The following is a 14,052-nucleotide window of genomic DNA, read 5'->3' as shown; positions in this document are numbered from 1 at the left end:
ACCCAGTCTTTAAATAGGTGACTTATTTAATAGGAAGCAAAGAAAAAGGGTATCGACAATTTTTCTGAGCACTGAGCTGAGAAAGACTTTGACTGTAGTCTAATACTTTTGACTATAGCCATGAACTGAGATGTCTTTGAATAATACGGAAGTTAAACAGATGCTTTGGAACTAGTCACTGAAATTAAAAATTACATTTAAAATATTTAAAAGTTTGTTGTTTTTTGGCCACCGTGCAGCTTGTGGGATCTTAGTTCCCCAACCAGGGATTGGACCTGGGTTCACAGCAGTGAAAGAGGGGAGTCCTAACCACTGGATCACCAGGGAACTCCCTAAACATTACATTTTAAATATTCAGGTCAGGTCTGAACAAAGCCTTGAGGCTAAGAGGTTTTTTTATTGAGTCAGACCTACCCCACTTCGACCAGGGTAGTGTCTAAATAAACCAAGTGTTAATCTCTGTGTCGGTGCTCTAAAATAGTTGCTGTAATTCCTCTGATGTTTCTATCAGATGTCATAGAAACTCCAGGGGTCAAATACCCATCACTTGGCTAGTTGTTGTGTGGGTGTGTGCACCCTTTTTGTTGTGTGTGTGTGTGTTTTCATTACCAGTGCTACCAGCTGTAACACTTTAATGACTATTTGTGGAACACGAGGGACCTTCCCTCATCATTCACCTAGGGGGAGAAATAGTGGCTGAGGGCTCACGACAGGTCTCCAAAGAGAAGGAAAGGTAATAACATCACACTATTAAACCTCCGCAAACTAGAAACATTTCAGAGTAATCCTTGCTGATGCCTTTTTTTTTTTTTTTACAACTGTGTGTAGAATCCTTGATGATGCTGTCACCTCCAAAAAAAAAGATAATAAAAGGAGAGAAAGAAGATTTAACGTTTGTGTGTGGGGTGTTTTCCAGGCAATTTGAGTTAATTAAACAAGCACATCAGTTTTATCAGGTCTCAAATGCTATGATGCTAAAGGTACTCATAGAGTCTTAGGAACGAGGACTTCCAGTATATGAGCTTTTCTTTTCCTAGTTTTAAAAACAAAGACATTCACTGTACACAGTAGACATGTAGGTTATAATGTAAAGAAAACTAGTGTTCTTTGTAATTCATCAGCAAAATTCCTTATTTCCAATTGATAAATATTTTTCTTTCCTATGGTGACGTATGGGCTTCACTGATAGCTCAGTTGTAAAGAATTCGCCTACAATGCAAGAGACCCTGGTTTTATTCCTGGGTCGGGAAGATCCACTGGAGAAGGGCTAGGCCATCCACTCCGTGTTCTAGGACTTCCCTTGTGGCTCAACTGGTAAAGAATCCTCCTGTAATATGGGAGATTTGGGTTCGATCCCTGGGTTGAGAAGATTCCCTGGAGAAGGGAAAGGCTACCCACTCCAGTATTCTGGCCTAGAGAATACCATGGACTGTATATAGTCCATGGGGTTGCAAAGAGTTGGACACAACTGAGCGACTTTCACGTTCATGGTGACATATAAGGGTTGAACTATATTGTAATACAATTTAGCCTTGTTTAAGAGGTTAGGACTGCAAGGAGATCAAACCAGTCAATCCTAAAGGAAATCAACCCTGAATATTCATTGGAAGGACTGATGCTGAAGCTGAAACTCCAATACTTTGGCCACTGATGCAAAGAGCCGACTCATTGGAAAAGACAGTGATGCTGGGAAAGATTGAAGGCAAGAAGAGAAGGGAATGACAGAGGATGAAATGATTGGATGGCATCATCGACAAGGGACATGAGTTTGAGCAAACTCCGGAAGATGGTGAAGGACAGGGAAGCCTGGTATGCTGCAGTCCATGGGCTGCAAAGAGTTGGACACGATTATGTGACTAAACAACAGCAACAAAGAGGTTAGACAGAGAAGAGGAAGCAGTGGCTCTCAGCCCTGCCAAAAGTCTTCATACCGGCTTATTATCTTGGACCATAATTAATTTCACCTTGTTCTGTGTAGTAGACTATATATACTATATATATTCATACACATACATATATGTATATATATATATATTTCATATATGGGTGTGCTGCGTATGCTTTCTGTGGACACCAGATGCTAAGCTGCTAAGTCACTACAGTCGTGTCCGACTCTGTGCAACTCCATAGACGGCAGCCCACCAGGCTCCCCCGTCCCTGGGATTCTCCAGGCAAGAACACTGGAGTGGGTTGCCATTTCCTTCTCCAATGTGTGAAAGTGAAAAGTGAAAGGGAAGTCGCTCAGTCGTGTCCAATTCTTAGCGACCCCATGGACTGCAGCCTACCAGGCTCCTCTGTCCATGGGATTTTCCAGGCAAGAGTACTGGAGTGGGGTGCCATTGCCTTCTCCGGAGACCAGATGAGCAAGGTATTATTCATGTGAAGGTACTGTTGAAGGTGTTTTAAAAAGAAGAAAATATCCCTGTTGAGAAAATGTAATTTCAGTCCCTTAGGAGATTATTATGAAAATGAAAACTCGGTCACTCCTCAAGAGTATTTATAACTTAGGTTCTAGGCTTTAAACCTTTTAGGATCATTAGGAATATTTTTGTCCACATAATTATAGAAATGAATCTCTGGTTTTTCAGAAAAGGACTTGCTTAAGGTCACACAGCTAGTGTCACGGGAGATCCCTGGTGGCCTAGGGGTTAGGATTTGGCACTTTCACTGTGAGGGCACAGGTCTGATCCCTGAACAGGGAACCATCCCTCAGGCCATGTGGCATGAAACCATAGCTAGTTAGTGGCAGACCCAAGACTAGAACTCAGGTCTCCCAAACCACAATTCTAGCCTGCACTGTACGTCCCCCTGTCTCTTCATGCAGTTCACAGACATTCTGATATATGTAGCCCGGGCCTTATGAGCTGTGATTTTACTTAGGATCATGGTAGTATGTGGTACAAAGTCGTATTTTTATAAAGTTCTACTGAAGGAATAAAACTTTCAAGATGAAGTTAAAAGAGGATGCTTAACTATCTGGCCTTCATCTTTTAATACAAAGCAGTCTGTTACATTGGTCTAATGTTATACTGAAGTAGATTTATCGATGTCCCCGGAAGCAACTGCCCATAAAAATTAATATACATCTATCTCCTTTGAGATAAGTGAAACACAGTTTTACAAAAGAGCAAACCTTTTATTATTTGTACATGAATCAGTTTGGTCTGAGGACACACAGCGTCTGGCGAACTCAGAAATGTTGCCCTAAGCGGACAGTGTTTGCGGTCGCTGGTGTTTACAGTCACGTCACTTGTATTATCTACGTGCTGGGTGCTGAGGGCCCATTCTGGATACTCAGAGTGTTGGGGGAACGTGCACGGTGGCGGGTTTAAGAAGCAGGGAATGCAGAACAGTCATGGCCTCCATCTCAAAGACAAGGTCCTTCAAGGTCTCAGGAGGAAGCGGCCCCTGCAGAACAGGTTTCCTGGGGTTGGAAGGTCCCTCGAGGAAGGACAGAAAACAACAGCCCTGAATGCTGCCAGCCGGCCTCAGCCACAGGAGCTGTAATCTGGGGGTGGGGGTGCGGGGTCACAAGGGGACCACCTGAAGGGTGGGCAGAGGCCCTCGGGGAGGAGCCACGTACTCCTCCTCTCTGAGCAGCCGCAGAAGGATGTTCTTTTTATTCTTGGGCCAGCTGTAGACGTGAGTGTTCTGAAGCCAGGTGGGCACATGCTCCTAGGGCAGGGAGAGAATGACAGAAGCAAAAGCCATTAGAGAAAAACCTGGATTCCAGATCCCAGCTCAGTTCCCCAGCATCCGCGATTTTCCCTTCGCAGGCATCTCCTGCTAAACTCTCCTGGGGGCTATGCTGTTTTGCTTTCGGGAGGGGTTTGCGTGTGAAATGCTCTTGGCTCCGGGTGCCAGCTGTGTAGCTCATTACAGAAAGCACATGTGCACGGCATGTCCCATCAGTCTCCCAGGCTACCTGCCCTTCGCCTTTCAGCATGCTTTTCACCACCCTCCCCTGAGAGGGGTAGGACAGCGGTCACACAGAGCCACGTGAATTCCCCAGTGGCTCCGGCAGAAGTGTGCCAAGGCTGTGGGCATTCATCCAACTCATTATCCTTTCACTCCGGCCCCAGGTCTGACCCGCAGAAGGAGGTTCCCCCACCGCAGATCCCAGCAATCCGACAAAAGCCGAACCTGTTAGCCAGGGATCGAAGAGAGCGCGGTTTCAGACTGCCCTCAGGGAGTGGACATTCTGTTGGGGGCAGACAGATGACGCAGAGGTATAGTGTGTTCGATGGCAATGCAGGCCGTGGAGAAAAATAGAACAGAGTAAAAGGGGTAGGGAGTGCTGGGCAGGGACGAAACAGCTGTGGTTTTAAGTCAGGCATTAGGGAAAGGTCTCCGCAAAGCTTCCTCACTCTACTTTACTTGTTTTCTAGTGAGATCTCTCCTTGCATGTTTTCAGTTGCTCAGTCGTGTACAGTTCTTTGAGACCCACGGCCTGTAGCCCGCCAGGCTCCCCTGGGGTCCAAGGGTCGCAAAGAGTTGGACGCAACTGAGAGACTGAACACACAGGGAAAGGTCTCACTGAGAAAACAAGTGAAGATGTGAAACAGTAGAGTGAGGAAGCTTTGCAGAGCCAGCTTTGACCCCTGGTCGGAGAACTAAGATCTCACATGCCGTAGGGCAACTACTGAGCCCACAGCTAAGACCCAGTGCAGCCAAACAAACATTTTCTTAAAAAAAGACACAGTTACTGCCTTGAGGAGTTCATAGTCTTATGACGGAGTCAAAATGTAACTATTCTCCAGGCAGTAGCATGCCAAGGGGACAGGTAGATGGGAGCAGTCTGCCCTGAGTGTGGGTAATAAGAGGATTGTTGGAAGAAGTTTAAAAAACATTAACAAAACCAGCTAAAAGTGGGTCTGCTTTTTTCTGTCGCCAAGCTCCAGTAATTCTAAACAATTACTCCCAACACTCCCACCCCCAGCCACATACTGTTGTTGACTCCAGGTACTCTCAAGAGAAGGACTGTTCAATATTTTGGGCATGAAGGGGGAGCAGTCAGGAAAGGCTAAGAAGAGATTGGGTGCTAGAGGGCTAAGTGAGAGCTCACCAGACAGACAAGTCAGGGGAGGGCGCTGCAAGCAGCGAGAACACAAGTGCAAAGACCCAGTAAGCACGTGGCATGTGGCAGGACACCTGCAACGGCCCACAGTGACCAGGGCGCAGTGTCATCTGTGTGCACAGTGGCAAGGCAGAAAGCTGAGTGGGCAGGCAGAGCCCTCTTCTTAAGGGCCTCGTATGCCATACAAGGAAGATGAACGCGATCTGTAGTCGGTAGGAAACCCACCACAAAACTTCTAAGCTGGAGACAGATAGATCAGATCTACATTTCGGATGTTCCTCTTTGATGGCAGAGCAGAGGATGGCTGGTACAGAGTCAAAGTGGACACAGCACAATGAGGAAGGAGATCGTGCACTGAGAGCAGTCAGAGGCTGGGCAAGGGACAGGAGCACGCTGTCGGGCACGTTGTGAACTGGGCCAGCCCAGGGGTCCTGGTCCCATAAACTGGTCCCTCCTTTATCCAGGGCAGGAGTCTCAATGCAGTCCTGACATCCAGGGATACTCCAGGGTAGGGTTGGGCCTGAGCTCAGGGTGCTGGGATCTGGCTCCCAAGACCTTCACTACACAGCTGCCATCACTTCTCCAAGCCTGGCACAGGCTCTCAGATGTTTTTCGTCCCTGTTCTCCAAATCCGCTGGCCTGCCCTTCTAGTGAACACAATCCCTCCTATGAGCCACAGCAAAGTTCCCTTTGGTAACTGTGTAGGTTTAATTCCTGTATTCTACAGCTTTGAGCACTGAGCTATGTTCAACAAAACATTTCCGTGCAACAGCCAGCCAAAAATGCTCACATCTTGACTTTTATGTACAAGAGATAAGAAGTATCAGATGAACAGCCTCTTTTCATCTCATGGGCTAAAAACACAAACTACTTCTTTGTGTGTAATGGCTGTTTGAACAATTAGGACAGCGATGGTCTATCAGATAAAGCTTTAAAATCTTCCTGATTCAGGCTTCTTCACCGAGTGCTACAACTTGTTGATCTTTCTGGCAACACTGCTATCTCGAAGGATTGATAAAGAGCTGACAGGGTTTCCCACTTAAAATCCTGGAGATTTTAAACCAAAGCTGGACTTAAAGACTCGTTTGTTCATTTACCTTCTTGGCATTTGGGAAGAGCACAGGGATGAATCTGAAGTTCATGCTTCCTTGTTTGATGAACTCAATCTGCATCTGGAACAGAACACACTTGAAGGTTTAATTTCAGGACTGAGGACGAGAAATTAATGGTTCTCACCATCATGCAAGCCCACATGGGATTTTTGTTCTGCTTTCTGTCAGTGCCACACACTCCTAATTTTAAGCTGTCCATCACACATCCACGCCTTTTGCCCATTCATCAATCACGTATTGAAAGCCTATTAAGAGTCAAGCTCTGTGTTAGACTTGGGGTTTCAAAGACTAGGATACTTTCCGAGGTGTGCTGAGCTGCCGCACAGCAGTTCACAGAAGGCTGGTGTGCATCTCTTCCCAAGTCTGTGTTCAGTGACTTCACAGTGGTAGTTTGAAGTCAGTCCTGTGAGCGTATTTGTACCATGGAAATGGACAAATGCTACAAATCAGGATTCCCCCTCCTTTTTTTTTTTTTTCCTGAGGACCAGTTTACCAGGTACCACAGCTATAAAGCCAGCAGCTTACTGAGCAGGCAGAAAGGAAAATTACCGACCACAGTAGAGTGTGAAAAGTATGAACAAATTGCTGTGGTAGCCCAACGGGGGCCATCCTTTTCTACATCAGTGGTTTGAAGGAGTTACAAGGGAGGTGTCATTTGGATACTAAAAGCAAAGAAGAATTTGCTCAGGTAGGGAAAATGGAGGGAGGTGGGGGAAGGACGGCTTCAGCAAAGGAAATAGTATATGAGCAAATGTCTGGAGGTGTGAAGGAATGTTTGGGGGCTGGGACTGGTTAGGAATGCAGGGGGCCAGGGAGGGTGAGGGAAGCGAAGCTGGAGGTCAATAAGATGAGCTCCATCTGCCAAGCCTTAGGTTCCCCGCACCACTCTGACATAGCAGCGACCCCCAAAAGATCTAGCTGCCAAGAACTGGATCAAAACCAGAAATTTCAGCATGAGAGGAGTTAAGAGTCTTCCGAATCCTGTGACCAGCACAAAGCTTTCAGTCATCTGATGACAAAGGAGATGAGGAATTACATGTTCCCAACTATCTCATCTTCCAACTGAATTTTATAACTGAGAAACCTTCACCATGCGTGGGAATAAAAACAAAAACGAGAGGAAAGTGACAGTGGTAACGACTGAAATCACCATAGAAACCCCCTTATAAACACACACACACACACCTTCCAGGAGGTGTTTTCTCAGAATAACCTCCTGTTAAAAATCAGAAGATAACCCCAAAAGCCTATTTTAAAAGGGCGCTAGAGCGGTGGACTTAAAAGCACCAACGAGAGGAAGGGCACAGCGCTTGTAAGATAAACGTGAAGAACTGGACTCAGTCTCTGACTCCCAGGACACTGCATCCTGTAAAATTTTGCTTGTCTACTAGGCTACCCCAGTGACAGCACTTTCATTCTCTCTCATGTTTCCAGAGATAGACCTTCTGGGAAGCTGTTGGCTCTAGAATGCAGTTATTCCGGGGTTTGTTTGACCCCTCTGCCCTGGAGTTTTCTGCTGCTTGGAGGGGACCAGGAGGTCAGCCAGCTGGGCAGAAAGGCACTTTCCTATCTGGCCTCTTCGACCCCTCCACTGATGAGGAAGGGCCTGAGACATTGTTGTTGCAAGAAACGGAGTTTGGAATCAGTCTGGTTCACGGCTGGGCACTGTCAGACAAGCTCCAAGGTTCAGCTGCCTATTACTGCCAGGCGACACCACACACCAGCAGAGCTTGACAGGTTTCCTGGGGAACTGGCAGCGACCTGGGGCCCTCAACACACACATGAGCTGACGGCCGGGGGACTGGCAGTTCCTAGAGATGGAGTGCTTTGGGGCCATGAAGTGCTTTGGCAGACAGTGAAGGGGGATAGCACCTAGAGCCAGCTGTGACCTTTTAGGGCAGAAACAGTAACCCTCTCTGGGCTCCACCCGGGGGCTGCCAGGCTGGGTAAGAATGAAATAAGAGGGATACTCATCTTACTCTCTGACCTCCCCACCTTGCCTTGGCTTTTACTTTGGGTTGATTGTGAGCTCAAGTAAGGGGTCAGCACTTGGTAGAAGAGGAACCAGAGACTCTGAAGAACCAGATGGGGATATCCACGCATCCAGCCTGCCTTTTTCCTATGCTCCTCCTGAGCCACAGGATTTCAGTCCACTTCCCTTGAGTTAAAGCTGCATGTCCTTGCCCCTCCTGACCCCCTGGTGCCCTGTGCTGCTTACTTATTCCATCTGAGCCACTTCTGCTTCCTGTCCCATCTTCCTGTCTGAATCAGGGAACTTTTATGCCCATTCCAGGGGCCTTCCCCGCCTTGTGGAATGTTCAAGCTGAAATGGAGCTTACAAGTTCTAGTCCAGTGAGTTTCAAGCCTTTTTAAGTCTCAGAATCCTTGGTAAACAAGCCCGAGGAAGGCAGACAGCTCTGGGGGAGGTGCCCAGCAGGTATGGGCACAAGGGTGGCTTCACAGGAGAGTGTGACCGTCACAAGCCTAGTCTGGCATCCCAGTCAAGCAGGTGCTGTCTCCTCAAAGGTCAGTATGATCACAGAAAGCAGGGAGGCTGCTTGCCCGTAACACAGTCCGTTTCAAAGCTGGATGATATTTTCAGCCAGAATGTTCTGTCAGATGCTAAGTCTAACTTCCTGTTTGGTTCCTCTGCTGGTTTTAGTTTGACCAGGCCCCCAGAGTTCAGGTGTTGCTGATCTATCATGAACTAGAACCATACTTTCCCTTGACTGAGCATCTGATCTAGGCCTTATGCTCTACAGACTTTATTTCACCTAATCTTCACAACAATACTGTTCAGTTCAGTTCAGTTCAGTCGCTCAGTCATGTCCGACTCTTTGCGACCCCATGAATCACAGCACGCCAGGCCTCCCTGTCCATCACCAACTCCTGGAGTTAACTCAAACTTATGTCCATCGAGTCGGTGATGCCATCCACCCATCTCATCCTCTGTCGTCCCCTTCTCCTCCTGCTCCCAATCCCTCCCAGCATCAGAGTCTTTTCCAATGAGTCAACTTTTCACATGAGGTGGCCAAAGTATTAGAGTTTCAGCTTCAGCATCATTTCTTCCAAAGAAATCCCAGGGCTGATCTCCTTCAGAATGGACTGGTTGGATCTCCTTGCAGTCCAAGGGACTCTCAAGAGTCTTATTCAACACCACAGTTCAAAAGCATAAATTCTTCGGTGCTCAGCTGTCTTCACAGTCCAACTCTCACATTCATATATGACCACTGGAAAAACCATAGCCTTGACTAGATGGACATTTGTTGGCAAAGTAATATCTCTGCTTTTCAATATGTTGTCTAGGTTGGTCATAACTTTCCTTCCAAGGAGTAAGCATCTTTTAATTTCATGGCTGCAATCACCATCTGCAATGATTTTGGAGCCCAGAAAAATAAAGTCTGACACTGTTTCCACTGTTTCCCCATCTATTTCCCAAGAAGTGATGGGACCAGATGCCATGATCTTCATTTTCTGAATGTTGAGCTTTAAGCCAACTTTTTCACTCCTCTTTAGTGACCTATTTTTTGAATAGTAACATGGAAGCACAAAGAGGTTTAATGGTAAAGAATCTTCCTGCAGTACAGGAGAGCTGGGTTTGATCCCTGGGTCAGGAAGATCCCCTGGAGAAGAAAATGGCAACCCACTCCAGTATTCTTGCCTGGAGAATTCCATGGACAGAGGAGCCTGGCAGGCTACCATCCATTGGGTCACAAAGAGTTAGATACAGTGGAGCGACTCACTTTCACTTTCCACGGTCATACACCCGATACAGGAGGAAGGCAGGTTTGAACACGGGCTGCCTGACACTACACTGTGTCCTCTCGGATGTGCTGCTCTGGCTCTCTGAAAAGGCAGAGGACAGAACTGGGCACAGATGCAGGGAGCCTGCTCTCTTTACAGCCCTGTCTCCTGCCCTCCCAGGACTTCACATCTGTGGGTAAACAATTAAACCAGCAGAGTTCTGCTTTCCCGAATCTTGAAACTTAGAGATCACAGATTAATCTCCCTGTTACTGAGAAGGAACACGGAGTCCCAGAGGCGTGGGGACTTGCCCCAGGTCCCCAAGGTAGATGGAGCCAGAACCAACACCCGCCTCTCCTGCCTCATTCTTCAACCATCAGCCCCCACCCTCAGTGGGTATCCAGTGAAGGACAGGCTTTCACAGAAGCAGAAGCCCGACTCCGAGGGCTGGCAAGGTGCTGTGGTTTCATCACTCACCATTCGATGAATGTACTTAGTATGTAAGCCATGTTCATCCTCGTCCAGCTGCGACTCAGCGCCTTCCACATCCTGTTTGTATTTGGGGCTGATTGCTACGATTATCATCACTGTCTTCTGTTAATGAGAGGGAGAAAGCATGTTTATGGAAGTGTGGCGTGTGGTCCATTTGGGGAAGGCAGGCTGGAAACCGGCCAGCAAGACTGTGAGCATCTTCTGATATACTGCAGGGTGGAGGGCCGGCCCCCATCCACGGAAAGTGACAGGCGAGGCCCCAACCCAGGCAGACTCCTGGCTCCCCACCCGCTTTTCCCCTCCCCACAGCCCTGTCTCCCACCCCAGCTCCCTTCAAACACAAGAGTCTCTCCTAAATGGACGCGGTTCTGCCCACCATCTTCCACAACCATCACTAATAAAGGTCTAATGAAACCCGGAATGACTAAGTAACTCTGCATTGTGGCAGAGAGGTTCTGCCTCCCTCCGGCAGCGGGATCTAAGCTGTCAGTTACTGCACCCTTGACTGCCCTGCTTGCCGCTGACGCTTAGCCCAGTCGGGAGGAGCAGACCCTTCAGCACAAAGCAAACATCAGGCTGCAGACAAAAGGAAAAGCCTCAAAACCCCAGCCAGCTCAGACTCTGTCCCCCACCCGGCTGACGCGGACAGGCTGGCGGCAATCAATTTCTATCTTGTTAAAGCACAACGTGTCCCAGTGGCGGGTATAGATTCTGTCCGTGAAAAACAAATCACAAGGCTGTGAGGGGGCGTCTGGGGTGGGGGGTGGGCGGCGTGCTGCCCTGCCTGTGAAGCTGCCCAGGAAGCCTCTTCAGTCTGATCCTGCAGAACACTTGGTGCTGGCCTCAGATTAAATTGAATTCTGCTGCTCCCTCCCTACTCCCCGCCTTCATTTCCTCCTTCCCTATTCTGGTCAAAAAATTGTTTGCTCTGATTATTATCAACCACCTGTGTCTGGTTCGACAGTTATTTCCTGCCTGTGCATGTCCAGGAGGGTGACCCCATCCTTTCCAGGTCTTTGCACGGCTGCCAACAAGGGAAGCTTTGTTGGGACTTGGTCAGCTTTGGCCGTGGTGGGTATGCCAGTGCTTCTTTCATAAAATAACTCCACGAGCTAATTGTCTTTCTCACCAGCAAACAAGCTCAGAATTTTGGAATGTACTTACATCCCTAAGGTAGCGTTCCATCCACTTAATGATATCAATGCCTCGGATTCTATCTTCAAATATGTCAATCTACAAGAAAAAAAAGATGTGGAAAGTGGCTCTTAATGAGAAGCTCTGTCTAGATGCAAAGCAAGAGAAAGCACAAGAGGCTGTATACATTTAAGGCTGAAAAAGTCACTAATGTGTTTTTGCAAAGAAGAGCCTGAAAGTCTAAAAATCAAGATGTAATTTTCTTAAAATGTTTCCTATTTCAAGATTAGTAGGCATTTGAGTATTTAATATTAGTAATTATGTTTTAAAAATTTGAGAGACATAGTAGACCATCAAGTTGGATGTAAGCCAGCAACATATGCATTATATATATACACAAAACATATGCACATATATATATGTGTGTGTGTATATATATATATATATCTGTAATTTGAAGGCAAACATGATTCTGGAGGATTTTAATGGATGTGTTGTATGCAAGTACTGAGATACAACATGGCACTTTGCTTGCATTAGCCAAGTCATTATTATGGTATTATATCCAGTTTTGACCTATATATTTAAAAAGTGTGTGAAACTTGAAGCAAATCCAAGAAACAGTCACAAAAACAATTATTGAGATAGTGGGGGAAAGGTTTATGATGAAAGTTGGGAAGTAGAACTCTTGGGCCTTGAAAAGACTGGTATTAAATATCAAATTTTTGAAGGGGAGAAAAACCAGTTATTTTCCATTTTACAGAAGCCCAAACAAGCCCTTTCTTGGGCTCAGGCTTGTCCTGCAGCCAGAGAGGAGTGTGTGTCTGCACAAGGTGCTCCTGATTGGAAGATGGATTGTGTACAGGGATGGTGATGCAGGGAGAGAGTCCCGAAGAGGGGTGATCTGATTCAGCCCCACTGCTCCCACGTCAGTTGTCCTCAGTGTCATGCTGCCGTTTAGGGCCAGTCAGGTTCCAGCCATTCAGCAAGCTTTCCCTGCGTCCGTGATCCAGTGTCACGTCTTTTCCCCACACATGTCCCATCTATTCTACTCTCCACATTTGCGCTCCCTGCGCCATAAAAGCACAGTGCAAGCCCCCCTCTCTATGAATCCTCCCCACATACTGCCTTTCTCCTCCTCCCCTTAATGAACTCTACCCCACTGTGACTACTGATGGTACTGGACAATGAACACATTATTAGGGCATTCTTTCATTTCCTGAATGTCTCAAGGATGCCTGGCTTATCTCCTGAGCCAGGTTCTAAGCTTCCTATGGAACAAGATCCTGTTCTACACCAAACTCAGATACATATAGAATATGAATTCAGAATATGTATTTTTAAACTGATGGAACATAAAAGATGGAATGGCTTTCCTTTTGGTTTGGATGATTCCTGCTTTAAAATGTTCAATGGCCAATGACTACATTAGGTAACCTTGAGAGAGGCTTTCCAGTTCTCTGAGACTGCATCAGTTATCCATTTCTGTTTTACGAGAGAGAAGCAATGTATGTCAGGGCTGACAAGAGACGGGCAGCATGGCTTTCCTCTTTCCACTTGGAAGACTTTGAAAATGTTCCCGAAGTTCTCTAAGTCTTACTATTTTCATTTGTAGTATGTGGTTAATAAACCTACTTCCTAGAGTGCTTGTGAGGATTATAATGAGTTAGAGTGGGAAAGGCATATCATAATGCCAGGCATAAATAAGTCCTCAGTAAATGGTCATTCTTATTATTATCCCAGCACCTCAATTCTTCCTTGCTATGGAGGTAGACATTCTGGAAGGAACAATGTGCTGGAGGTCTTCCACTGGTCTCTCCAGACATCTACTAAGATATACAGCTTCTGTCAGGCCAACTTTTCCACCCAGCTACTGTTATGAGCTGAATTGTGTCCCTCCAAATTCATGTTTCAATATATGTCTTAACCCCTTGTGTCCCAGACTATGACTGTATTTGGATATAGGGCTTTTAAAAGGTGACTAAAGTAAAAGGGGTTTCATAGGTGGGCCCTGATGCAGCATGACTGGTGTCTTTATAAGAGGAGACTATAACGAAAGACCAGAGGAAAGACCAGGAGAAGACAGAGGGAGAAGACGGTCCTCTACAAGACAAGGAAGAGATTTCAGAATGAAACCAACCCTGCTGAAACCTTGATCTTATACTATGAGCCTCCACAACTGAGGAAATAAAGGACAGTTTAGGCTCCCTAATGGCACCCCACTCCACTACTCTTGCCTGGAAAATCCCATGGACGGAGGAGCCTGGAAGGCTGCAGTCCATGGGGTCACTGAGGGTCGGACACGACTGAGCGACTTCACTTTCACTTTTCACTTTTCATGCATTGGAGAAGGAAATGGCAACCCACTCCAGTGTTCTTGCATGGAGAATCCCAGGGATGGGGGAGCCTGGGGGCTGCCGTCTATGGGGTCGCCCAGAGTCAGACACGACTGAAGCGACTTAGCAGCAGCAGCAGCAGCAGCAGCCTGTGGGA

The 14,052-nt window shown here is 46.9% G+C and overlaps 1 protein-coding gene across 1 annotated transcript in view; it reads right to left on the bottom strand.

Annotated features, from left to right (window-relative positions):
* Window positions 1–3,117: 3,117 nt before the first annotated feature.
* TRAF3IP2 (TRAF3 interacting protein 2) overlaps window positions 3,118–14,052 on the bottom strand; it is a 46,055-nt gene continuing 35,120 nt past the window's right edge. Inside the window, exons 7-10 of the mRNA XM_010856596.1 lie at window positions 11,590–11,658; window positions 10,411–10,527; window positions 6,175–6,249; window positions 3,118–3,675 (exon numbers count right to left, since the gene is read on the bottom strand). Of these exons, the coding sequence (XP_010854898.1) occupies window positions 3,529–3,675; window positions 6,175–6,249; window positions 10,411–10,527; window positions 11,590–11,658 (408 nt within the window). The 3' untranslated portion in view covers window positions 3,118–3,528. The remainder of the gene's footprint in view (window positions 3,676–6,174; window positions 6,250–10,410; window positions 10,528–11,589; window positions 11,659–14,052) is intronic.

Source organism: Bison bison, unplaced genomic scaffold, assembly GCF_000754665.1.
Source record: "Bison bison bison isolate TAMUID 2011002044 unplaced genomic scaffold, Bison_UMD1.0 scf7180017864373, whole genome shotgun sequence".
Taxonomy (NCBI): domain Eukaryota; kingdom Metazoa; phylum Chordata; class Mammalia; order Artiodactyla; family Bovidae; genus Bison; species Bison bison.
This window is presented reverse-complemented; position numbering and strand designations above follow the sequence as displayed.